Raw genomic sequence first — 27,170 nt, 5'->3', positions numbered from 1 at the left:
AATTTTGGAGTCGTGTAATTTATTGTAATTTATTGTAACTTATTGTATCTGTATCATAGAGATATTGTAGACAAAGCAGGGAAGACATAAAAAACCTGTTTGTAAGCAGAAATGTCTTAGAAAGTATATAATCAAAGAAATCGGTGGCAACTTTGCCAACGAATGCTACCACAGGGCTACGAATAGCATAAACGATAGCTTTCACAAGTCCTCTCTAAGAAACTTCTGGAAACTAAAATGACATTTGAATTTCGCTTGATCCTTTTCAAATATAAATCAAGTCTAATCAAGATCTAAAACTATCGTACGAGATGTGGTTAGTAACTACAAAAGTTTCGAAATAAAATGTTTCTTGCGAAAAAACGTTTGCAATTTAACAACAAGAATAATACGTACGAGGAACGTTAACGAAACAAAACACGGTATCGCAATTACTCGCGCGGGAAATCTGCAACGTTCTATCTTTGTTGAATCACTTGTTTATTCACGTAGCACAATGATAAATTTGTCGCAGGAAAATATTTGCACAATTATTGGATTATGACACGAAAGCGACGCGTTCGGTAGATGGGGTCGCGGTGGATTGTATTTTCCGTGACGAAATTGTTAAAAAATTGTATTTTTATAAATGTCGTTGTGAATATCTATTAATTTTGCAGATAATGATTAAACTAATTTTAACTTGGGTAGAATAATATTCTTCCTTAATATTCTTAATGATGATATTTATTTCTGTGAAAATACTGAAGAAGGAAATTGGGATACGAATTTTCGAAAGGATGACATTCGCATTTGTAAATAAAGTCTTCGGTACTTGTACACAATTACAAAGTATAATAATAATAATAATAATAATAATAATAAAACACGATAAAAGACATTGCTGTTCACAATGACGTAATAACTCATGCGGATAAAATATTATTTTTAAGTAAACTTGACACGATAATCTTGAATTGTCTTTCATTTTTCATTATAAAAGAGGTTCTCACCCTGTTTAAGATAATATTTACATTGGTATGTTGGTTGAAAATATGGTAAGAATAACAATGTGTAACAATAAAACTGTTCAAGAGTAATAAATATTAATTCCCATTTGATACTTTTTTTATTTAATCCTATTTGCGTATAAAAAGATTGGGAACTCGTGTCGCTAAAAACAATTTCTACCAACGGGTTATGTTACAATCGCAAAGGGTTAAAGGCGAAGATTCTCAGTCTATGCAGCATCCATCGTTGGTTCTAACATTTGATGCTTGTCTTTTTACATGATTTTTTAACACGTTCACTGTTCGCTACCCTCAGGACCGTATTTGCATAAAAGCACAAGATGTGATAAAAAAAATTGTAAAAGGTTCGTGGTTTGTAATATCCATACGATTAATTTGTAAATGTTTGCAGAATGAAGAAACGTAGCTATCTTACAGGGACAGTTACGTCTAGTGTCTATCAAAGAAGATGGAATATTTGATTGCTATAAAAATGTTAGTTTTTCGGAGGTTCTATAATACAGTCCTGTCCACAAGTGGAACCACTCCACGCATGTATCTGCGCAGTCGCAGGAGAGTGGGGGAAGCTCCTAGACACGTGTGCTGGCCCGTGGACAGGGCCTGTTTAGTGGTATTCGAGCATTAGATTCGGACAGTGAACGCGTTGAAGCTGCATTCCCACGTATTCAAGGTACGATACAAACATACTTGAGACTCGTGTCCGCTACGTGCGACCTTTCAAGGGCAACTCTTTTAACCCTTTGCGGACGGTGTCTACTAAGATCGACAAAACGTTTCTTATCGAATCGGACAATCACATGATAATTTGCTATCTATTATTCTAATAAGATTTTGTCAATCTTTCTACACAATCTCATATTCTCATCGTTTTAGACGCACAACGATAAATTCTTTACAAAGCCGTCGTTATAAGTTAACAAACATCGATTTCCTTAAAATCTACGTAGCAATCCGTTAAATTAAAGTACAATTTATACATTAAATAAAATAATTGTTAGCCATTTCTCAGCGTCTCTCCAACGTTTGCAATCCAAAATGGCCGTCCGCGAAGGGTTAACGCTTCTCTCTGCCGACAATGATTGCAAATACATAAATAAAGTCAATAAAACTAAATAACAGTATTCTTGGTTGAAAAATCGATTAAAATCGTCTAGTCGACGAATACGTACACGAAACGCTCGACGGTTAACGTGACCAGGGGCAGCGTCTCCCAAAACGTAAAAAGTAAAGTAACGTTTAAGTAGAGTAACGTGTACTTGAATCGCATTTTAAGGTTATGGATGGTCACAAAGTAATGTCGTTAGAAATGTGTCTTGTCTGTTTATTTCTCATGTTAACAAAATGTAAATGACCGTAAAAGAATATAAATGTTGTAGATTGTTAAGGTGAAAAGTGTTTGTGAAATAAAGTTTGGGAAAGGACGCGTCGAGCGGTCGAGCGATACCAACGGCACGCGTCGCAGCATCGGTATGCGACATAACCTGACTTAACCTCTCGAGGGAATTGACACACATGGGTACGTTTGACTTGTTATACAAATTACTCGATACTTGCTAGAAATAAGTAAAATAAAATCAAATAAAATATTAAAGGGTATGTGAGAAAATCGATTCAGAGAGACAAAGATTGCTTTGGTAGAAAAAACAAATCCATTTGAAATTCGTCCCTTGAGAGATTAACGGAATGTAGTACGCATCGACGATCGTTCGCGAAACCGCACGAGGCATTCGCAGAAGCCCATTGTCGACGTTTTCAAACGTTTATCGAATGGTCGTCGATCGGCGCGTGTCGCGAGCGTTTAAATTGATTCTGTTCAACCTTGACTCTCGACAGCTATCGAGAGTTATTTTCACATCGTTCGAGCAGCTCCGACGCACAGTCTGTGTTATAGGGCTTGAATTTCTCCGTTTCAAAGCGAACCGTACACCTCGCTTTAGCTAGCTACTTAGCACGATCAATAGCGTATCTCTTGCTCTTTCGCGTGTCCTGTGCAACGCGACTGCAGCGCGACATATTTCAGAGTTCCTTGCACATTTTCGACGCGACGATATAACCGGAGAAAGTCGATAAAACGTTCGGGAAAACGGTCACTCGAGAAAAAGTGAAGTAAATCCAGTGACGGATCTATAAGAATTGTAGGGTGTAAACAAGAGAAAATTCGAGGGTTTCCCAGGTAGAAGTAATAAAAACTACTGTTCTATTGAAAATTTGTTTCAATAAGGACTCGAATGATTGTAGCTTTCAGCCCTTCACTCTTGCATCTACCACGATTGGATTCGCTCTTCTCGAGTGTCAAAGGAACGCGACCAATTGATTCTAGCGAATCAGAGACGCTGTCGGCGTCGCCGGGATCAACTGGCTTCTCTGGTCTCCTCTGGACAGAGGTCACGAGAGAGGTCTCAGAGGAATTGTTCCAAGGGGTTTTCACGCGTTTTACGGATCGTTACGGGCGTGAAATCTGCGCGGCTTGCGAGCTTCCTCGGCCAGTCTCGCAAAAGGCGAGAGACGGTCGAACGGAACCGTCGCGAGGAACTACTGCGGGGGAGGAGGAAAAAGGAGGCAACGGGAGGGGTGGGGTGGAGAGGAAAGGCGAAGTCGACGGCAACGAAGAAAGAGATCGACCACCGCCCTCGGTCGACAATCAACAGAGAAGGGGAAGGCCGACGTCGGCGTCACTCTGAGCTCCTGCTTGCAGCGAACCTTAGTTTGTGGTGGAGGGCGTCTTGGGAGGCTGGAAGGGGTTCCATTTCAGACACTCCGGATCGATCTCTTTGTAGACGGGTCCCCGTCTCTTCACCCTCTCTTTGTAGTCGTCGATCACGTCCTGAAATTATTTCAACGGTTCTCCACCGATATGTTTCTCCCGATTTTACCTTTATCTGTCGTTCTTTTGGGGATCGTTGGTAACTTTAGTGTCGATGACGAATAAAACGCTCAAAAGTCCTAGGCCCTATTTCATACGCAAGTTATATATGCTTTCGGAACGATTCGATCGTAATTTCGTTAGGTGAGAGTGTTTGTCGACCAACTTTTCTACCCCCGTAAATCATACGACGCGATGCGACACGGTCGTTCGTAGAACGATGGAGGGCTGGTTACGAGCGTTATCTCGCGGCCGAGAGGTGTCCCGTATCCCCTTGCGGGTGTATGTCCCCTCGAGACAAATTAGAATCAGAAAGGGGAAACTTACCTGTTTCTTCAAGATGATATGCTTGCCCTTCCAGTACTTCATCATACCGAGGGCCTGCAGGGTGCTGACTATGTCGTACGAGTCGATGGCCATCTCTTTGCTGATGTCTGAAAAGACACGCAAACGAGATAAGAAAACGCGCGAGCAATGCGCATCAGCGGTCGAGCGTCGAAGAAGCCTCGACGTTGAGGCTAGGACTGTGAGATGATACATATTACCTTTAACGGAGAGTTCCTTGCCCCCAAAGTTGCAGAGGTACTGCAGCAAAACGTCCTTCCAGTAGCTGCGATACGAGATCAAGCCCAGATCAGATAAAGGCTTCTCGGGCGAGCCAATCTTTTTCTCCACCCTGGTCAATAAGTAGCCTGCATAAAAAAAACGTCGACGATCGGTCATTTCCAGTTCCATTGTCGTACGACGATCTGAACGTTGGGATCGTTGAATTAGGAGGGTTAGGATGAGGGTCGGTGTGTATTTATTTATATTTAAGGGGGATAGGAGTGGACGATAGTCGGTTCGCGTGCGTCAAGTGTTGCGTGAGCGTGAAATTCGGGCCGTGATGTGCGATTTCGCGCGAGTAGAAAGACGTATGTCGCGAGGCGTCGCGTCGTGTCGTTTACAGACTGTACAGGGTCCTTGTGCGCACGGGCTATTAAACGAACCATGAAATTCCGATTACGCGAGACACGGTGCCCGTCGAAACCGCATAGGTACAGAGGTGGTGCGTCCGCATACGTACACACACGTGTCCGTGTGTCGAATCGACGGCCACCGCTACAAACCATTTCTGGTGTCAGTGACCGACAAAGGATCAAACGCCGCGGCGCACTGTCCTAACGAAAAATCATTTAGACAAACAGGACCTCCATTTTCAGATTTGATCACCAAGGGGTGTGGATTGCATACGGTTCAAAAGGACATCATGAATAGCAAGCTAGAACGAAGGTTAGGTTTGGGCTAGGTCTGCCAAATATCTTAGGAAAAACAAGTTCTTTCTTTGCTTCTCCCTCAAATTGTAATTAGAACTTTCCAATGATACGGCACTGTCGATGTTCGTCTGACCCCTCCAGGAGCCCAATTGAATCAGTTGTCCAATTGTGCGGATTCGTGAATTAACAAATCTGTTTAATTATTCATCTATTCGTTGAAAGAATCATAGAGCCGAATAGCGAAAGACCCGAAAGTTTTACATCACGATCACTACAACACCCAGAATACCAAACGTGGAACCAGGACTCTCACAGCGAGTTACCCTAAAAATGTCCTGCGTAATAGTCAACATTCTCCCGTTTGGTATCCGCATGAACACGTTTACTGCTCTTATAGCCGCCACGTGCAAACCTAACTCATGGGAACCAACCTAGACCGCGATCGACATTTCTGTCGTTGCAACTAATTACCTGGTATCTTCCGTAACTAACTAACTAACTATAGCTCCGAGTAATATGTTTGAGAAACAAACATTTTCTAACCAAACCGAAATATCAACGCGTAAGTTACACGAAAGGGTTTCCCTTTCAGTCGTGCGAGCTAATGAGTTAATTAGCTAATTAAATAAATGAGGAATCGATGATCGGCGACGTCGCGTCGGCGCGACCTAAACCAATTTCTCCAGTTTATGGGGTCATCCGTTATATTCGCGAGAATCTGGCGCATGTCTGTATCGATTCCGCATTGGTACGCGGCCGCGCTTAAAAAGACACGCGAACTCATCGATCCGAGAATATTTCGGCTTCGCCGAGCACTTGGCAGCGGTAAAACCGTACACCTAGCTTGGGTTGTTGAAAAATCATCGCAGCGTTGCCCAAAGGCCGGAAGAATCGCTGTATTAACGTTACTATTTCTATAGATGGTAGTAGGTGGTAGTAGATTTCGTCATTTTCTTTATGTAAATGTATTCGAGGTCCGTTACTCTATTACGATGTGGTTTCGTAAAAAAAGTTGCCAAGTATAGCTGCTGGAAGGGATCTGATATTTGTGTAATATTAAATATTAAATAACGACCAAGTTGTTCCGGTGTCTCGGATGCCTGGACGCCAGGAACGTCCGGATATTCGCGAGGTTCAACGACTAGTCGCGGTCGGATGCAGATTCTCGCGGAAGCGTCGCCGTCGCGGCGATTATCCCAAAATAACCGCGGAATTCTCTCATTGGCCGAATAATCGAGATCGAGACGATAGTAAAAGCGTTTCCCCCGAATTCGCGAGAAAACGAATCGAAAAAGATGACGGGTGTCGGGATGGGGGGACAAAAACGACGACAATTTTTGTGGACCGCCGCGGCCATCGAGCTTATTCCAGGACGTCCCGGAGCCGGAGCCTGAGAGGTTCAACGACCATTCTCCTCCTCCTCTTTCTTCTCCAGCTTTCTGGACCAGGAGAGAACACCAGTCTACCCTCTACCTCCGCAGCCGCCACCCACCCTCGATTCTTTTCGACCACATCTCTGACGCGCTTCCATGATTCCACGTCAGAAACCATCTAGATTCGAATGACGTTTAGGGATATGAAAGTGGAGATCGAGTGATACGACATTCTCTGGATTATTTCGTTGTGTTTCGATACATAAAACTCTACAACTTGAACGTTTTTATCAGGGTTATGTGCAAAATACACAAAACACCTGCTTTAATACGAATACAAGATTCTCGTGCACTTGAAACTCTTTGGATGTGATTGTATCGTAGTACGATAGAACTAGAGATCGATAGTATTCGATACTACAAATAAATATCACGTAGATTATTAAACAAAACCTGAATGATGAATGGCTCTACGTCACTTTGGCCTGTTGGTAGAGCGCATTCATTACGCATTCGGTTCGTAGGGTTTCGGGATCGGCGTTGTTCCCGAGGTGGTGGTGGAGCATGGAGGAAGAGGAAAAAGCGCGCTGACTAGAAGGACGAGAGAACAACGGCGACGAGGGTTGAAGAGGAAGCAGCAGAGCAGTGGGTGGATGGATCGGCGTGACAGCAGCCTGGTCGGGGAAGGTTCATGGACTCCCTCGTCCCTCTGCTGCTGCTGCTGCTGCTGCTGCTGCTCCTCCTCCTCCTCCTCCTCCTCCTCCTCCACCTCCTCTTCCTCTTCCTCTTCTGCGGGGTGGCTGCCCTACGCGGAGGAAAAAGGCGTCGGTGGCCCTGCCAATCCTACGCCCTACGAGGCACTCGTGGGGCGAGGTCACGAGAGGTCATGCGATTGCGAGCCCTACGTGTCGGTCGTTTCGAATCGAACCAGGTGGAAATCACTACATATAGGGCCGACCTGTGCTACTGGCTCGGCCAAGGGCCGCAAAAAGATGTACAGGGTGTGTCTAACGCGATACCTTCTTTAACCCTTCGAGTCTGGCGAACGGGTCTGCCTACTCTTCGGTTAGTAATGCGACTTTTGTTTTTCAGAGATTTTTAACACCATCTTCGTCCTATTCGGAAGGAGTGTACACCTTGGCAGAGGAATTTCTGCGTTAATCTAGCCAGACTTCTTCGCGAATATTCCCTCGTTACTAGACTGCGGATTTTATACATTTATGATACGCAAACTAATATAATAGATGCACTGCAAACATAACCGAATGGTATGTGCTCTTATGCAAGACGAAATAACAATATTGTTGTATTAATTGTAGAATACTTGAACATAGATTATGTATATTTTAATTTTTTTGTGTGTTTCTATATTACCGCAGTTTAGTCGTTACCTTCGAGGTAATCCAAGTATTTGTAATTCCACAGCGTGGTAGTTGATACCAAAACGGAGAACCATACGACCTTGAGATGACCTTGGATTCAAAGTTCATTCACAGGAATAACGTGCTCTCTTGGAAGATGACGTTGAAACGTGCACAGACATGATTACCAACAAATCACAGGTACTTGTATAAGTTAGTCGAGTATTTATTCTAATCTCGTTCAATAAGACAATTCGCAACCTGGATAAATGAAAAGATAAATGAACCACCTGTTTAAGTAACCTTAAACTCGCCCTTCATCGAGTCTACAGACATCATTTGACATTTCCTAACGAATAAAGTCTGCGATTAATAAAACACCCGCAAAAGATCTTCGGACTCCCAATCTCTGGTTATCTCCGCGAGACACGCGTTCTGCGACCACGTGGTCCATGAGCGCTCTAAGGTCCGACAGACCGCGATCCACGGCGGAGAGGTCAACGCTTTCGCCCTGGAGAGGATCCCCGACGAGTTTCCAAACAGCCCCAGATTCCCGTCTCGTCTCGTCTCGTCTCGTCTCGTTTCGCTGGGAATTCCTCCGTGGAACAAGGTGCACCGGGACACACCCCGTGCGCGAGACGAATCCCGGCGCGTGTCTGTCTGTGTGGGACGCGTGTGTAAGCCAAACGGGCAGGTAGGTACATAGAGAGAGCACGGCGGCTGGCGACTCCGCGAGGTTCGTGGGGGCCGATCGATGCGGCGAGACGCCGGGCGTCGCACTTTCCGCTAACCATTCCACTCCATTCCATTCCAGACCTACACACACCGCTATCCCCGTCACCACTACCACCGCGACGCCGCGCCGCGCCGCGCCGCGCCGCGCCGTCCCACCAACACGTAACGTCTCTCACGCCGCGGTAGCCCCTGCGGAAAACCCGGCAGGGCTACCCCCAGGACCGTTCCTAGCTTGCACACCGCCCAAACGTTCCCAATTTCCCACCCACACTTGCCTCGAATATTATCGAACTTTGTTGCGCCTATTTTTCTCTATTTCAACGTTCGTTTGCTGTTTTTCTTTTCGATCTTAGCGGTAGACAAGCTAGCTCTTCCGGCGTGCAAGATGTAGAGTTAAGTGGTTTGGTTTTCCATGGAAGGTACGAGTTCGATCTCTGACTATGGTTAAATCTATGGCAGTAATAATGTATGGATTTAGGGTTGAATGATAAGCGTCGATATTCGATCGAGTGTATTCTTATAAAAAAAAATGCTTGATTATTGCAGAATAACTGTTGCAACTATCGAGGTAACCGATTTAGTAGCCTCTATATATGTATAAGATATTCTGTACGATACTAATTTCAACCTCGTTCGTCGGTAAACGACATTGACATATACTAGACATCTATTATGTACAAAATAATAATACACTGCACCCCTATCGGCCATCGAGAGGGTTCGCGCCTGACTACCCCCACCTTTCATCGTTCTGCTCCGACCACGATTCTCGGCGACTCCGCATAGTACGTCGACCCACAAGCCCAGCCACCTAGCCCCGTGCACCCTTCTCCCTTAGTCGTCGTGCTACCCCTACGCCAGCGACCCACACTCCCGCCTCGGCTCGTCGGCATCAATGAAAATGACGTCACGGCAAAAAGCTCGCGTTTAATTATCAACGCTCTACGTTCTTCGCGGTATACAGGTTGGCTAGTAGGAAGGGGGGCGTTTTCGTGCGAGGGTTTCTACGCCTCGGAGACGATCGCGACTCCAGACGGGACGAGTATCGCAACCCCACGCACACCATTCTCAACTGCTAACCCGTTTCTTTCTTTCGCGACGTTTCGAGCAGACGGATAAACAGGGAACAACGGGGAAGAGGGTTGGATGGACCTTTCTTTTCCGTCTACTCGGTGGATCGAGGCCGCGGGGAATCCCAACCGAGTCGTCTCGATTTTCGGAATCTTCTTTGCCTTTCATCTCGGCACCGAGAGCAACGATTCCGTATCTGCGCCACCATTATTACCTTTACCGCTATAATCTCTGGCGAACAACTACCGTCACGTAAGAATATATATATAGTTGGAAATTAACACGTGGATTGCTAGTGTTTAGTGTAGTTTCTTATCGTGGGAGCAATTTTGAAGTAGAACATTCCGTAAGGAGGTGGTATCCTAACCAATTTTCTCCGGGTGTTTTTTGCCATTTTTTCTTTTAGATCCATAAGGAATTTTTTGAAAACTTTGAGAAACGTCGACTACCATCTCTATCAGCTGATATATATTTTTGCTTTGCAATCATCGAAAACCGAGTTTCAATCGATTATTTCTCCATGACAACGATTGCTAATTTTCAGATCGGCTGGCTAGGTAGGTCTACTTACGGTCAGTAATTTTAACGACCGTTCGTGGTTCGTCGACGACAGAGGCTGAACGAACCTCTGCGAGGAATTGTACGCGCGGCGCGTGCCGGTCGCCGGACGGTAGCTTTCAATCGTAGCGACCGCAACGTCGACGAAACCACGCCATCGAAACCGCGGAGGCGGTTCCTCCTATAAACTCCGGCTCCTAATTCGGTTATCCTTTCGATTTCGTCCGGATGATGTCGTCATTCTGTCTCTCTGAACGCGCCAAGGTCGAACGGACGTGCGTGCGCGAGGAAAGAAAAGAAGAGATAAAAATAAAACGAAAGAACGAGGCTGTACTCACTGAAATCGATGAGGAGCCGGCCGTAACCCTGACGTTGATAAGGCGGCAGCGTCAGAATACAGGATACGTTGTAATTGAGGAAAGAGTTCTTTTCCTGGAATAGAACAAAGATGATTCAGAATTCTCGGACGAAACGACTCGCCGGCGTCGCCAGACGATAAATATGTCTATCGGGGGATCCTGGCATACACCGTGCATACTTTACATTTCCATTATTTTACATTATCGAATCCTTTCTCGTCGATTCTCCTCTTCAAAATTCTACATAATTTTTATATTAAAAAATGCATTTTAATGGAAGAGGAGTGAATCGACAAGTACAATTATTTCCTTTTACTCCCGAGTATAAAACTCTGATCGAACATGCCTCTGATAGAAAAACAATTGAATCGCTTATTTCAACAGAAAAAAAGGAAGCGTTTAAAGTTTTGCGTACTCCCTCTAGGTATTGGAAGGATCAAAGGTTATCGAGTTTGGCGTTTCGCGGCGCAATAAGTGGCTCTCATCCAAATAGTAGGAACGCAGACGTGTTTACGTGGAAAAAAATTGAATAATGTTTTTGTTCAGCGCGCGTTAGCACACTCGACACGCTTCGGCCAGACGCGCGACCACTCGCATGTGTAACCAGACACAATATCGCGAGCGTTGTGACGTTAATGCGACACGAAGATGCGTCGTGACCTTCGTCACACGAAAACACAATGGATTATCGATATCTCCAAACGACCAGGTTTCAGGCCGTAGTATGTTTCATTAAACGCGTCAGAGACGCCAAGGACGTTCCGGGTATTATCTTAACCACTCGAATGTAAAGGCACATCATTCATTTCTACACCCGATATAATTGCCAAGCAAACCACATAGGGTAAACTGTTGGAATACAACCAGCGTGCTTCAGACATTAGAATCACCCTGTATACGATGCGCAAGCATTGACTAGTCCGTGACATTCACCGACAGCACGGTAACTCGACGTTGAAGAAACGGCTCTTATCCGACGTTCATCGGATACGGTAGTTTAAACACGTGAACGCCTATATGGCCAAGGTCGGATATGGTTCAACCATTTCTTTAGGAACTTTTTCGTATGTACATGTGCAACTGCATCTCAATTGCACTCAACGAGGAAATTATTTTGTCGACGAATTTTTTACCATAAAAAAACGTCATTTAATATATAGTAAATTAGTTTTTTATTTAATTAGAGAAAAGCTTCAAAGTGTGTTTCACCCATTTGGATGCATGTCTTGCCACACTTTTTTTTCTTTTTTATTAAAGTTCCTACACGTTCAAGAATTGCCGGATTTCTCTTTATTTCTTGGCGAGAGAAGCTGGCATAGCAATCAGTACCGAAGCAGATACTCGAGGTAACGGAATTAAATTTGTCTGGTGTCCTTTTAGATCCATTTGCTCCATGTCCATTTTGCTCGATTCGAAGGATCCATCTGTATTCATCAAAAGTTGGGATCATCAATTTTACCACACCCCGTATAATAGAGACTCGCGACCACGAACATGTTAACTTTTCGACAACGTATTTTTACCGTGGCACCAAATGGGCGCACGCCTTTAACACACTATGAATTCCGTGTATCGCGCACGCCAGAGATTAGATAAATTTTGTGTAAAATTACATATCAACAAAATTCGTGGGTCACACTTGACAAATCGCAATTACCATGTACTATACCATCTACTATGTTACTAAAATCCACGTAAACCTATCCAAATTTATTGTCTTTGCCACGATACCATCAGAGTTAATTTGAAGAAACGAAGAATCTACATGGAAAATGACCCAGTAGCGAAACGATTTCGATTCGTAGATTCGTCAGAGTTGAGAGTATATGCGTATCCAGCGTCAAATGGTCGAGGCCACCTCGTGCGTACGATCCGTCGTTAATCATTCCACGCCCCTCGGTCCCATTTCGACGGCCAAGAACGATCCTGGTATATACAACTCGAACACCCGGTATTTCCGGCCGTGGCAGTCGTGCTGTTGCTAACTGGCGAGTGGGGCAGCAACGGTTCGAAGGACGCACAACTCGAGAAGACTCGGGCCATGGTGTTGGTGCGTATTCGACGTTACAAGAAGAAGAAGAAGAAGAAGAAGAAGAAGAAGAAGAAGAAGGAGGCTCGCGTCAGCTGGGCCAGAAAGAGAGAAGCGAAAGCGCGGATAGGAGAAGAAAAAGGTTTTGGGCCCTACGAACGAGGATTATGGTTGTTCATCGAATAGGCGAAAGGGTATATTGTCGAGAGACAGAATATGGGATCCTCGTAGGTTAATTCTTCAACTTAGAATTGAATTAGATATCAGAGAAATGAATGAAGAGTAAAATAAATTCGCGCTTGTGTGTATTTCAGTTGCAACCTTGGAGATAAAAAAAAAACAAAAACAAAAGCACGCTCGAGACGTCCGTACACACCGTTTGAAATTTAAATCGAACGTAAACATGTTTTGAAGATTCTAATGGAATGTTTGTTTTAAATTTGTAAGTATTGTTTTCGAGTAGGTTTTGTGCCAAGTGGAATTTTTCTGACTAAACTTTGGATCGAGCCTCGAGTTTTTTCAAGTATGGGAAGAGCCACGATGAACTTTATACCGGGGACGAAGAAACGTTGCGACAGTTGAAGTGCAAGGAAGCTAAACCGACGGATAGAAGGAGAAGAGAAGACGAGAATCTGGGGCCCGCGACGTCCTTGGGTCAGTAGTCCCTGCTCCGTTCACGGCCGTCTCGATGTCCCCACCATGGACGTGCGACGCAGGAAAGGTCCTCGCGCTCTGCTTTTCCTTTCCGTGCTATTTCCCTTCGGTTTTTTTTTATTAGGGATGATTCGAAGAAAGTTTCCTACACCGATAAGGTACAACCTCTATTTACTATTGTCGCAAAAAGGAGAAATAATTTGATACGAAACAAAGATTATTGACTCTGAAACAATCGATATTCTCAGAAAATCGACCAAAGATTCTAACGTGGATCGATTCACGGTGTCGGTCGATCGTGAGTCACGTTGCGGCGAAACGAACCGTGTCCCGATTTCCGTTTAAGGAGAGGAAAACCACGAATGCCAGGCGGATTAATAGCAGAGTCTGTTTCGAGCCCGTTCGCTTGCAGATTTCAGATTTCCTTTAACCAAGAATGCCGAGCACGCGAACCTTTCGAACAATGAGGAGGCCCGCAGACCCACTCGAGACAAACACTTATCCCAGGGTGCCGATCCAACAGACAAAACATGCTTGGCAACATGTGTTTTAATAGGTACACTTATGATTGGTATTTATAACGTTAACCGAGTTATATTCCAAGTAGCAAAGTTAGGCGGAACACTCTGTATATTCCTAAAAAGAGTTTGAAAACGATAGTTTGAAAGGGATCGTGGAGGAGCACAGCAGACCTATCGTTTATGGAGCAATTGATCGAATCTTCGCGCCCTTTCTTTGTCCTTTGCTCTCTGTCCCTTTCTCCATGTCCACGTCGGCGTGCGGCGCGGCGGTTCTCTCGTCAGGCAATGCGACAAAGCGATATATGCGCTGGGAGTCGTCGAGTGATAAGCTTTCCACGGAACTTGGGCTCTTCCATGGAACCACGATTGCCTCTCGCAGCCGTTGGTCGATCGTGGTCGCTGAAAGGAGTCACGACGCAAGTGGCGTCGATCGTAAAAGGTTTCCAATCGGTCGGTATCCTTTTCTGCGTATCATCGTACCATAAAGTGCAAAGCGCCGATGGAGCGAGCGAGAGGGTTTTGCGCGATGACAGAGGCGTTGGAACGCGAGCGAGCGAGCGAGCGAGCGAGCAGGCGGCGACCAAGGCATCCATCGCATATATCTGTTTCGTTCCTTGAGCGTTCATAAACACTTTGGCGCATACAACCGACGTCGGACGTCCAAGAGTCGTGCGTAGGTGAACGAACGTCTGCACGGCTGAGCGAATAAGGCGAATAAAACAATTGTCCAACGTCTCTTTCACTCGTCGAACTTGAAATCACAACCACTTGGCTGGCTCCTTACAATTTTTGATCGCAATAAAGAACGAGAAAATTCACGAGCTACGGTAGAATACCCTTTTTATTCGAAACACTCTTCGCGTCAACGGATTATATCCGATTTACACGCCAAATTCGTGTACTCGCACTTTTAGCGCAAAGCAAATAGAAGATGTTACGTCTAACATTTATCGCGATCCACCTTATTGACGGATTAACTGGATTTCATCGGTTAACTATCAACATCGACTCTCGTGTACTCTCCTATCTGACCAAGAGCGTTTCGATTACAAAAGATAACAGAAATTTATAGGCAGCGCTAGTCTAAACATCCACGTGCCTCGTGATCACGGTTGGACCACATGTGTCGCACCCGGCCAACTAAATATTTCATTTCTAAATTGTCCAAGTAGAAAACACTCGAAAATTCAAATTATTCAATTATTTCAACATAATTGTCTCGTAAGATTCTTCTAAAAAACTTTCAATAATTTTAACATATCTGGCTATAATTGAAGTCCAATTACAAAACAGATAGAAGATGAAAGAAAGTTAGAGTAAGCTGTTTGAGCAAAAACATTTCAATCGATTCCAGTGGTGTTCCTCACTCTTACAGAAACTTGATTTTATCCTCGAGTCAGAGTTTTTATTCGTCGAGCAATTATTCGAATCAACTTCTGCCTCGACTGTGATCCAATTCGCATCGCGAATTCTTCGATAGCGCGCAAGACACGATGTGAGCGTCGCTTAAAGGTTATACAGCTCCTCGCGACGGTCACTTCTATATTTAGATGCACCGAGTTTCCTCCTCCACTTTCTTTATACCGAACAAAGCGTTCCTCTTGACATACGGGGTGTACGCCAAGTTTCACGCGACCATCTTTTAACCGTTAGGACTGTTTAGATTTAATAAGACTGTTAGAGCGAACATTTCCTCGATAAAAAACCTTTTAAAAGAGCTCTCTCCGATTCGCGTCGAAACGAGGGCTGTTGAACACGTTGAAATGAAATGTTCATTTAGGAATATGAATCTATATTTATTTGGGACATTAATCACTTTTTTTTAGTATATATACAAGTTTTGATTTCTATCGTTTTTATCTTCTGGCCCATTCTAGAGTGTTGGAGTAGTTTTTAACTATTAAACCCTAAACACGATTTCTAGTCGGTAGAAGAGAGATAGCTAATTTTTTGTTAAATATCTTATCTTTGTGCAGAGTTTTCTGAAATATTATCAGAGAAATTACTGTTCAGAACTGACCCAGACATGTCTATACATATATGTCCATCGTCCGAGGGTTGATAAGGGGATTGGACGCAGTCGAAGAATGAATACAGAAAACAATAAACGAGTCGAGCAGCTCGCCCCTTCAGATTTCTTTGGTCCGCGTGTCCGGATAGGGGCTGGCGTCTCGAGGGACGTTGTGAATTTATCAATGAGACGGATGCTAGGAAAAGTGGAGGGTCGAGTAGACACACGGTTTATCCCCGAGCTCTCGAATCCAAAGAAAAATCTTGGTTACCCCACCTCGAGTAGGTCTGCGTGAAAATTTCTGCACAGACTTATTAATCGACGTCGCTCATTCGCCCCTTTCTCGACACCACTTTCCTTTTGGCTGGAGCCCAAGCGTCCGTTGTTCGTTCGTGGACCCCTTGTAGATTTCCTGCGTAACGTCCAACGGCGAATCGATCCGACGCGACGCGACGCGACGCGACGCGTCGGACCACAAGTCGAAACTTTCCAAACGATGGAACAACGTTTGCTGCTTGGTCGATTTAGAAAAAGACTGATTAGTTTCCTACGAAAAATTGTCGAAACTAATTCTTCTTTTTAATCGATTACAGATTTTCTTGCGAATTTTCCCAACTAGGAGATATTTCTCAATTAATAGTTCCTGATTCTATTCAGGAGCAACAAGACACGGGTTATACAGAGTGGTCGCGGACGTCACGAGCGTAGGAAGTCTCTAAAGGCACGGGTTTTCCCCTCAGAGATGTATTTTCGTCCGCAGAGTCGATGCTCGGCGAAACGGTGTCGATGAAACACGTTCGATCATTTCGGTGTACCCCAAGGACGAGATGAAATTTTACGATCGACGGGTTTCATTTCTTCCATCATTTCAGATCACGAGACCACACGCGTGGATTTTAACAAAAGTTTGCTGCTATATCTTTCGCCATTTCTTTTTCAGTATAGTTCATTCACATAGTCGAATTATATTTATGCGTTTATGATACAAGTGAATATATATATATATATATATTAATTAGGTGTAGTATTCATAAAAATGGGGTTTCCAGTCCATCGTGCGTGACCTCAGGAACCAAGTGTGAGCCTCGGTAGCGGCCCAGGGCTTGGGAGCCGATATAGTTTCGTCCATAGGGAACAAAGGTCAAGGTCCGCCGTGGCAAAGGACGAGCCCGGTCCGAGGAATCTGCGCAAACAGGAGGCGACGACTCTTCTGGATGGTATATACCGGAGCAGGAAGTTCGCGGCCACGTGGATTTTTCCTTGTCCCCGAGAGGAGGGACGGAGGGGACGGCCCGGCAAGGTGGCACAGGGAAACTGGAAACCGCCACGGTACACTTGCGGCTCTCCGTCACGAGACACGAGGCGTATAACGACATCGTGGTCGAGTACGCGCGAAAAAAGGACGACGAAGGGGACGAGACATGGCTGGAGGATGAGAAGGCAAAGGATAAGGAGGCGGGGTAAAGTTGGAGCAGAAGCTAGAGCTAGAGTTCGAGGTAGAGGCCTAGGCGCTACCCTACCCCAACTTGTAGGGAACGATGTGTATTCGACGGGATTTGGTCGTGTGAACAGGACTGTCTGGCATCGATCGAGCCCAGCCGCGGGGTGGAGGCAGTGAGGCTCCGCAGAGAGGGACGAGGAGGGCTGTCGAGGGGAAATTCGACCGAGGTGGATACGGAGGTGGAGGGTTGGGCGAGCCTACCCCAACCTCTTCTCCAAGAGGCCGCCGCGTATCGTATCGACGACCTCTACTACTACTACTCGTCCTCGTACTCCCGGTGTTACCCTACGTCATCCCTTTCCCGTTTCTGCCTCCCTGCAGTCCCTTTCGCGCCAACCTCTCCTCCTTACCCGTCTCGTGCCGCGTCTGCAGGATATTTTTAAGGAAATTACGTAACCAGGCGCTGGACAATCCTTGCGACGCTAACTCTCCTTTCGCGATACTAAACATCGGTCTTGATGTCGAGAGACGACGAGGAGGTGTGATAATTGCCGTTATCAATCAAGTTTAAATTAAAGTTCAGTTTAAAGTTAAACAATTGCATCGTTATCCTTTTCTGCTCTGGTTCGCAGTGTAGCTAGGTTTGGTTGGAGTTGGACGCTACCTTCTGACAATTGTAATTTCTCCTCCTTTATCCCTATCCTTTGGCTCGATTGGATTCTCTCAGAAATTTCTCTCAGAAATTTCATAGTAAATAAATTTATCCTCGAAATCAGATTTCTCTCCACTCAAAGAGATCCTCTGAGCGTTTATACTCCGGCCCTCCGCGTCTTCCACGCCTCTTTTGGTACCCTCCCGTCTGATCCTTTCCTCCTTTCCATAGCGTTCGGATATAAACGCCCCGGGGTCCAACTATTTACGCGTTATGTACACCCGGGGCTCTTCACGGTCCTCCTCGTTCTTCCGAAAGGGTACGCGGCGGCAGCCACTTGCCTCGCTGAATTTCCCTCTTTTAGTTTCCAATTACCGTGTTAACGGGCCGCCCGCGCCGCCCGCGCCGCAACAAAAATCGTCCCTTGGTGCCTTACTCGAGGACACGCTCCGTCGAAATCGGCCCGTTTCGCTTCAGCAGACGAGGGAAACATACGACGAAACAAAAAGCTCGACAATTTTCAGAACGACATCCGTTCGTTGGAATATACATTTTCATTCCCTGCCGAACCTACCTTCCTCGGGGCCCTCTTCTTGCTTTCATTCGTCTTGGTGCACGCTTCGAATTCTCTTCTCTTTCAGAGATATAAACGTTCCCGTCGGCTCCTGTCTATTTATTGCGTTACACGCATCGGACCGCCATCGTTTTCCGATCTCCCTTAATCCTTTTCTCTTGCTCCTCCACTTTTGCCGTTTTTTTCTTTTTATCCTCTCGTTTTTTTCATATGCTGCGAGCTCCCCTCGGTCGTTTCTTCGTTCCTAGAAGGTGGGCCGTTCCATTTCTGTATGCATTATTCAGGACTAGATAGAGTGGAACGGTTCGTGACGAGCTAACTGGCACACCAGCGGAAGTTAGCGAAACGAGTTGGCTGGCGAATCAACGCGTCTCCACGGATACACCGTCTACTGATTTTCGCTGGTTTTCCACGATCTTCTTCTCTTCTCGCGACGTTTATCGTGCTCGTCTGGCTTTTTTTAATCCGACGCGGTTCGTTTATATCGGTAGAATTTGTTTCGGAAACTCGTCGACTAATTTTAGATCGAACTTTCTAGCAGATTCACTGGCGAGCGTTTGAAATTTGCAAGTTTGCTATTCGACATACGCGAAACTATTTTACCAATCCAGTGAAACTATAGCGGAGGATTATGTACATACATGTATTTTCTATTACTCTACCAGTAATAATATATTATACGTGTACGCTTTCTAACTGTTGTTTGGCAACCAAAAACAATTCTAACCACGTAGGTTATTATTTAAAGGGAAAAAGGATCAGAAGCAAGTGGCAGGACACCGCGTTTCCCGTTAGCAGGAACGATGCGCTCGAGTCGACGGCATGTCGACACGAAAGTTAAGAGGGTCTGGAAACGAGAGGAAATCAACACCGTCTGGAAACAAAAGCCCCGGGCAATTAACGCGTCGATGAAGATGTATCTGCTTCCAATATATATTCCCCAGCTCTCTTGGACGCATGGCAAGACGGAATATACGCGAGCTGCGAATAACGCGGCGTGTCCCGAGCAAACGAGACGACGCGACGGGGCATATCCTCTTACGTAGGTATTCCAGACAGGATCCCGCGCGAAAGTAGAGGGGGAGATTGGGAAAAAAAACGGCGAAGAACCGAGGAACACGACACGCATGTCGAACACACCGGCACCTACACCACAATGCCCCTTGTCCTTTCGCAGTCCCATGATACGGATGAAAGAGTATCCTCTAAGAATGAGACGAGCCTCTTAAAAGCGGGAATAAATCTGCCAGGTGAAATCGACGTATTCCAATCACGTTGCTCGCTCGAATCCCCATAAACCTCCCGTGCACAGAGATTCAGTGACCAGTGGAACACTGAAAACCGTCCGACCTGTTCCTATTGTCAATTTTTCTGGCTCGAAGGAGCGATCTCTTTTGTTTTGTTCGCCTTCTTTGGGAGTTGACTGGACTCTCAAACTGTCGATCGTTTTGTATCGAGATTTCTTTGTTATATTAAGTTACAAATCTGATCTTAAGAAACTCGGGCCACGGAATTATTTGTAGACTAGGGACGTTTATGCATTTATGAACAAGTGAAATATAGGCAAGTTTATGAGATTAGAAATCCAAGTGCAAGAATATACATATAAAGTATCAACAGTAACATGCATGTTGTATCGCTTTGTACAATCGTTAAAACTATTTACATGTCGTATTTAACGATATCAAAAGCAACCTTTCCGTTGTAGGAAGTACGAAAAAGACCACGAAGGATTGATAAAGCGTGAAAGTCAGCCATGGTCCGTCTCTACCCTCGTCCTCGTGGAGGATGATGCAACCCCCGTTTCATTAGAAGATGACTGCAGCGTTACGATACACGATTCTCGAGGAACATTCGCGTGCGCAAAGGGAAGGAGGACCCTCTCGATTACACGCACCGCCTGTATAATCCGATACGCAGACGATGATCGGCGAATCAAAAACGAAGGCTATCGAAATTCTGGTTTCGCTAGAACAAGCTCGATCGTCCCGACGGTAGAAGGCGCAAGGATTTCAGGACCAGGACAGGGCCTCGTTGCGCGGATCTTGGGACTCGATGGCCCCCAAAACCGGTTCCGTCTGGATTTCACGCGACAAGCGTTTCTTTTATTTTTCCCTATATTTTTTTTCGTCGAGGATCCAAAGGAATACGACTTTGCGAATGTAAGCCCCGTGTTGCGTTACGATTACCAGGCCGTTATCGTCCACGTCGTAAACAGTAATTATGTGTCCTCCGGAATCATATTTAATCCCTGCGTTATTCTTCGGCTCTCTCTCTCTCTCTCACTCTCTCGAGCAAGGACTGCGGTTCCTTGAAATCAGAAGAAATGAAAGTGGAGTTTGAACTCGCTACGGTACTTGGGTATTCGAACACTTTGGTGGGCTGAGCTCCTATTATCTGAGCTCACGCAACGTAGCGCTTATGCGGATTCGTCAACTCGAGCTATACGAATCATTTAGTTATCCGAACCTGCTTGTCCCGTGATACGTTCAAATAAATAGAGTTCTACTTGTAATATAATATCAGTGCGCTACATTAATACTACTCCCGACAGCACTTGGATAATACGTAGAATAAGAATCTCGTTATACCTCGCGTTTCGAATCATCTCCGTGCTCCATTGTTTTCGACACGGACCACCATAGTTTTATTTTACGCGGCCATAAGCAACAGCTTATAAATTAAAAAGTTTCCGTTAGCTTTCCAATTACAAAAATTCATACGTATCGTAGATAAACTAACAAATAAAAATGTGATTAAAATTAAATTGTATGGACTCGATACGTAACAACTTTGGATACTATAGAAAAGAAATTGTATACGTTAGTTATTTTTTGACTGGACAAGGCGGAAGCCCGTTTTAATATCGAAATTTGTAAATTCACCGACCGTGGAGGCCCCTCCCCATGAAAAACTCTGAGCGTTTCGTCTGGAGGTCGCCTCGCGTCTGAACGTGGTGCTGCGCGATCATTCAAGGTCGGTGCGCTAACAATCGCTCAAGGTCGCCGTCTAGATCCCGCCGTTAACGTACCCTCGACGCCGCGGGGTCGATGTCCGGATTACTCAAGGTCAATGGCCGCTACGCTCCCGGGGTCAACGACCCGAACACTCCAAGCCGACGTCCGGATTATTCGAGGTCGGCCAGAGGAGACCGCAAGACGCGACTCGCGAGGAGGCATCCACGCCTGCTGAACGCGTCGATCGATTTCGCGAACCGCGTCGTCGCGTCTTTCCTTTCGATGGTGTTTCCCCCTCGAGGAAGACGAGCGAAGGTGGTACCGGGAGCACCAACCGTGAATCTCAACCCCTCGTATTGCCTCGCTTTTTAAACTGGCTCCGCGTTACGGATACTCGATACAGTTCTTTTTCGTTACGATTCTTCATGGAGAATTGAATTCTGTTTAAGGCATATTCTTAGAAATGTACAAGTAACGAATATACGTACAATGGAAAGATTAGCGAATCGCGAGAGACAACCATAGTTATCTATGAATTGATTTAGGTGGAATGTAATGTAACGAGGTTTTTTGAAAGGTTGTTAGTAAGCAATCAAAGGTCGAATCCGTTAAATCCGGGTAAATTGTGTCGAAAGCCTCGCGACCTTCCACGATCGGGGGATAAAAACGGCACCAGACGGAGGACCGAGTAGACGTCGAAGCAGCGTGCGATAACAAAGGGGACCAGGATAAAAGAACACGCGAGGAAGATATCTTATATGGATACGTTTACGGGAAGAGATCGAGAACGAAGAAACGACGGTGTCGCCGAAAAAGACACGCAGGGCACTGGGAAGACGTAACGGAGAGGAAGGAGGAAATAATAACGACCCCGACGTCGCAGTGCTGCAGAAAGGTTGACGACCCGATGCCAGGCGACGCCCTCTCCCCCCCTTTGCCGCCCTACCATCCCTTCCCCATCGTCCTCTGCAACCACCATCCCCCGTTATGCAGCTACCACTACCGCCCTCGGCCGTGCCCTCCTCTCCCCACACCGTACATCCACCCACCTGCCACTACACGCCGTAAGCGCATAGCGTACGTACGCCCTCCCGTCATCCCTCTCTCTACGTCGGCCGCCACCACCGTCACCCCACGACCGTCTGGCCAGGGTCGGGGTCATTGAACGTCTATAAAGATTTTGACTCTGCGTTACTGGTGGTGGTGGTGGTGGTGGTGGTGCTGCTGCTGCTGCTACTGCTGGTGGTGCTGTGCCGCCACCACCGCCGATGCCACCGCCGCTGCGGATGCAGGAAACCTCGCGCGGGGTACGCCCTTTTGTAAGGTGTGTAACACAATCTTGTTGCTCGGTAAGAACACGCCAGGACCTTTTGTAGTAATTTCAACGTCCAACGATCGATATCGGGAATTATTGTCTCCATTTTGCCGCGATCGCGCTTCATCGTGACCAATTTGCGGGGGTAGACATTAAGTTGTAGAGCTGGGAGAGTACGTCAAGTTGCAGCGAAGGATGACTATCTACATAGTTATAAAAATCATCTGTTTAATTAACACTTTATAGTGTCTACATATTGGAATCTATTAACTGTTGCTGGTTGTTTACTTACAATGCTCATTTTTTTTTTACAACAAAACTTTGTTAATCCAGTTGCATCTTTCGGTAAACATTGAAGATTAAATTACGGTATGACATGACTAGATAATAAGTATTACTCGCGAAAGTAAAGAAAACAAGACAGCTATAACACAACTTGTAATACAAACAAGTAGAATTTAAATATAAATGTGATTCTCTTCGCTATGACGATTTAAGTAACAAAAATTAAAGTAACTCTTAAAGTAACAAAATGTTTGTTTCCCTTTTCGAATGAACGATTCTTTATCGTGCAACTAACATTAATGAACAGGTATGAAGCATTGCTACCTTTGCATATATATAAACTATCTTTATTTAAATTATAATGAACTATAATAAAATACAAATATAACAAAAATTGTAATCCTTACATAAAATAAATACTGCGAATCATCTATTAGTTGAACAAAGTTCCGTCTGTCCCGGTCCGTAGGGAGGACGGACTATCGAGCCGTTTTGGGTTCGCGTATACGTACACACCCTCGGAGGGATAAGAGAACGTTTTCTCGAAGACGTCACGGGAAAACGAGCAAGACAAAGGGAACCGGTGGCGGCGGCGGCGGCGGCAGCGGGGTAAACGTTTGCTCGACTCCGAAGGAAATTTTCGTCACCCTCCCCCTCCGAGGAGGGAGGGGCGGGAGGGTGAGGAATGGCGCGTCTTGCCAGGGTCAGAGGTCGTTGAACGTCGGTAAAGATTTCGACTCCGGCGATGCTGTTCCGCAGTAAATAGGCGTGCGTGTAGAGCTCGCGCTCCGGCCGACCTCCTGGGCGACCAGACCAGGGAGTGCTCTGGCGAAGAGGGGTCAGAAATACGAGACACCCTCTTGCCGATATACACCGTTGCCCGTGTGATCCCTGCGCCGTTAAATACCAGCCGTGGTAAACCGAGAAGGAAAAGCGACGAGTTCCAATTCAACGCGCAGGGTGTATTCTAATATCTAGGATGAAAAAGTTGATACAACCGGGGGTCCTACTTGACCTTCCTGGCTACGAACGCATATATTCGTTTGTCAATCCTTCCTTTCGATCTTTCATTTCAGACACAATTATTAGCGATTTTCGTATCATTTTGTTATATTTATTAACGTTCAAATAATTAGATTCAAATATTAAATTCCGTTTACAGAAACCGCAACTGATGAGAGCACGCATATGAATTGCTTTGACCCCGAGTATTTACCACTCGAAAGGTTATAACCGATTCGAGTAAATTATCCGTACATAGTATTCGATAGCTTTTTGTTTTCCGTAATGGAAGATTAACGGGTCAGTCTCGAGTCTCGAGTCTCGAATCAAATCTATTATTAGACTTTCCAGAACATTCGGCAATCGTATTCTTTCTGCGACGATTCCATCTTCCGTTTCGGATCTTTGTCGGGAAACTAGAATTTATTGAATGAAAGTTAGGAAGTCGAAGATTGATTTTTATGAATTCTTGACGAATGCTGAAATATTCACTCTTTGAGTTATAAACTTGTTATAATTTCATTAAGGAATGATGAGCGATACTAGTAAGGTATGGAAATAGATAAAAGAATTGTTTAAGAACCGAGAGACGAGAATGGTCGTATCGAATGGTTTCAACGACTTTAATGTTATCTCCATGTGTCATACGAGAAACGCCTACTACGTAAACGTGGGTTCCGTTTACGCAAGTGCTAACTGACACAAGTACATCAGACACCGCACAGTCGTGCACGTACACGCACGTGCTTCGCATTAATATCTCTCGTTGATAGCTGGTCGCAACGAGGTCCGTGCCAATAAGAAACGCCTCGAAAACTTTTCTTTTATATTCGGATTGATTTGATTTTACCCGAATATTATATCAATTTTCCATTCGTTCGCTCACCACGCATCATTTGTATATACGTATCTGTATCAATAAACAATTTACGACAACGTTTCCCTACTAAATATTTCTCCATTTAATATAATACTTGTGTTAAATGATTATTTATTGTTACCCTCCCACCACAGAATCGAATCGAGATAATATTAAAACTAAAACCAGTTCAAAGTGTATAGAGCGACCCTGAGAATGATAGTCTCCTTAAATCAAATTTTATTTCGTCATCGGTTCGAGACGATACCCGGTATAAAATGAAAAACGGAGCCCATAAAGGAGAGACGATCTCTCTCAGGGACACCACGCGCGTACCGATCCCATCTATTCTTCTTCTTGTACACAGAGGAAAAAGTAAGACTCACCTTGCTGAAGTAGCCGACCGTGTGACATCCTTCGGAGTCACCAATCGTCATCACGTAGAAGAGGAAAGGCTCGACGTCGTAGTAGAGCGTTTTGTGGTCCAAGAAGAACTTGGCTAGTAGACAGAGGTTTTGGCAGTACTGCTTGTAACGCTTCCCGTCGACTTCCCATACGCCTATCTTGTCTTTCCTGGATCGAGAAACATGGTTACGGTTCAACTTCGTGCTAGCTATTGGATCCAGAGAGGAGGCTCAGCGCTGGGTCTATTTACCCACCTGTATACTTCGTGTCCAGGTGGATGCCTCCACAAACATTTCTCTCGATGCCTCCTCAGCACTTGACGACTCTTGGCGTACCGCAAACAGTACTCGCATAAATAAAGCTTAGGAGCTCGACTAAACTCCTCGGGATACGGGCTCTGGTACCACACCTCCATCTCCCATTTGCCCATTTCGATGACCCTGGTGCCGCCACCGTTCCTGCCCTCGCCGTCGTACTCCAATTCCTTCAGTTCCTTCTCCTATGACAAACCGTATCGCGTATACGTTGCGTAAGGTTCATCCTTTATTTATAACGAGATATTGCTTACGATCTTCTCGCTGGCGATTGCTTGTGCCTCCATAAATAATTTCAGATCGTAATCCGGCGTGAGATTCGTCAGCCGCGGTTGTCGGTCTTTCTCGTTTCCTTGGAGCTCGCTACCGCTGTCGCTTTCGTTCCCATCGACCGTGCTTCCTTTCCATTTGGTCCTCGAGTCTCTTACTTTCAGTTGATAGTTGCGCTGCTCTGATGTCTGGTGCACTCCCTTTGGAGACTTTTTAGCCAGCGAGGCTACAGCCTTCTTCCGTTCCTCCTCACGCTTTTTCCTTTCCTTGTAGAACTCCCTGCAAACAAAAACATACGTTACAAGTTCACAGAGTCTCTTTTAGACACACCTTTGGGCCTGTTATATTAACAAGTACGAGATTACCCACACGCAAGCTTGTGGCGTCGTGTTGTGATACAAGGGACAGCCCTCCAGGGTGAAATGTGACTCGAGTTTCCCAGAGAGATGACCTCGAGAGTCGCACGTCGGCGCTAGCGGGCATTCTCTTTCCTTGCTCACGCGTACACGACTATAATTCCCCTGGCTTGATCTTCCACCTGTAGCGTTGGAGATGGCACTGTTTTGCGGTACCCTGTTCACGCCGGAAGCGTGTCTGGCGGCGGTGCTAGGTCCAGCACGTTTAACAGGCGATTTGCTCGTGCTCCTCTTGCTCTCGGCTACTCTCGATAAATCACACCGGATCAGCGGAATTTGCAGGATACGCTTACACGCTACCGATTCCGTACCTGAGAACCATACTGCCACCGTAAGCAAAAAGACTGTATCTGCATCTTAGGACACCTTGGACACATGCTTTTTTTTTTTTTTTTTATACGAAATGTTTGTCCCATCGACCACTGGATTCCTACGGGCCACATATATATTTACATATATATATATATGTCCAATCCATCCATCCAGAACCGCAAATACTGCTTTTTTGTGTTAAGGAGGCAGCATAGAGTCCTAAATCTACCGTGTGTAGAAAATTCTCTACCCGCCTCTTTTCACAATGCTATTTAATGCTACTACCGAATTTTACTTTGCTCGACTAGAGACATTTACTACCAGAAAACGGTGACACTACTACCATAAACAATTACCATATAGCGTCAAGGCTGATAGGGCATTGCGTGTTGTGACGAAAGGTCGACGGGAGGGACTGAACTTATCGAAAGAAAAATACAAAAACAAATAGCTAGCCAACTTCTAACGTAATATTGTTCGACTTATGAAAACAAGAAAACCAAAATAAATTCACACCAAGGATATATCAACAGATAATGCAAGTCACACAGGATGTAAACATGTTGC

The 27,170-nt window shown here is 45.3% G+C and overlaps 2 protein-coding genes across 10 annotated transcripts in view; one reads left to right on the top strand and one right to left on the bottom strand.

The window, feature by feature from the left end:
- The window catches only part of LOC128876294 (uncharacterized), a 35,127-nt gene extending 12,051 nt beyond the window's left edge, over positions 1–23,076 (top strand). Inside the window, exons 2-7 of one of the 3 annotated variants that reach the window (XM_054122523.1) lie at positions 7,027–7,503; positions 7,595–7,770; positions 7,928–8,064; positions 9,710–9,921; positions 19,217–19,510; positions 20,177–23,076. In XM_054122523.1, coding sequence (XP_053978498.1) covers positions 8,044–8,064; positions 9,710–9,921; positions 19,217–19,510; positions 20,177–20,783 — 1,134 coding nt within the window. In that variant the 5' untranslated portion in view covers positions 7,027–7,503; positions 7,595–7,770; positions 7,928–8,043 and the 3' untranslated portion in view covers positions 20,784–23,076. Of the gene's footprint in view, positions 1–4,582; positions 7,504–7,594; positions 7,771–7,927; positions 8,065–9,709; positions 9,922–11,392; positions 12,843–12,929; positions 13,826–19,216; positions 19,511–20,176 lie in introns of those variants that run through there. The other 2 variants (XR_008456991.1, XM_054122524.1) reach the window with 2 other exon arrangements.
- The window catches only part of LOC128876293 (histone acetyltransferase KAT7), a 28,184-nt gene continuing 2,103 nt past the window's right edge, over positions 1,090–27,170 (bottom strand). The window contains exons 6-13 of one of the 7 annotated variants that reach the window (XM_054122515.1): positions 26,245–26,614; positions 25,860–26,154; positions 25,546–25,790; positions 25,273–25,459; positions 10,566–10,659; positions 4,419–4,565; positions 4,201–4,307; positions 1,090–3,834 (exon numbers count right to left, since the gene is read on the bottom strand). In XM_054122515.1, coding sequence (XP_053978490.1) covers positions 3,712–3,834; positions 4,201–4,307; positions 4,419–4,565; positions 10,566–10,659; positions 25,273–25,459; positions 25,546–25,790; positions 25,860–26,154; positions 26,245–26,614 — 1,568 coding nt within the window. In that variant the 3' untranslated portion in view covers positions 1,090–3,711. The other 6 variants (XM_054122518.1, XM_054122517.1, XM_054122519.1 and 3 more) reach the window with 6 other exon arrangements.

The sequence above is a fragment of the Hylaeus volcanicus genome, chromosome 5, assembly GCF_026283585.1.
Source record: "Hylaeus volcanicus isolate JK05 chromosome 5, UHH_iyHylVolc1.0_haploid, whole genome shotgun sequence".
Classification (NCBI taxonomy): Eukaryota; Metazoa; Arthropoda; class Insecta; order Hymenoptera; family Colletidae; genus Hylaeus; species Hylaeus volcanicus.
Note: the sequence above shows the minus strand (reverse complement) of the source record. Positions and strands in the feature narration are given on the sequence as shown.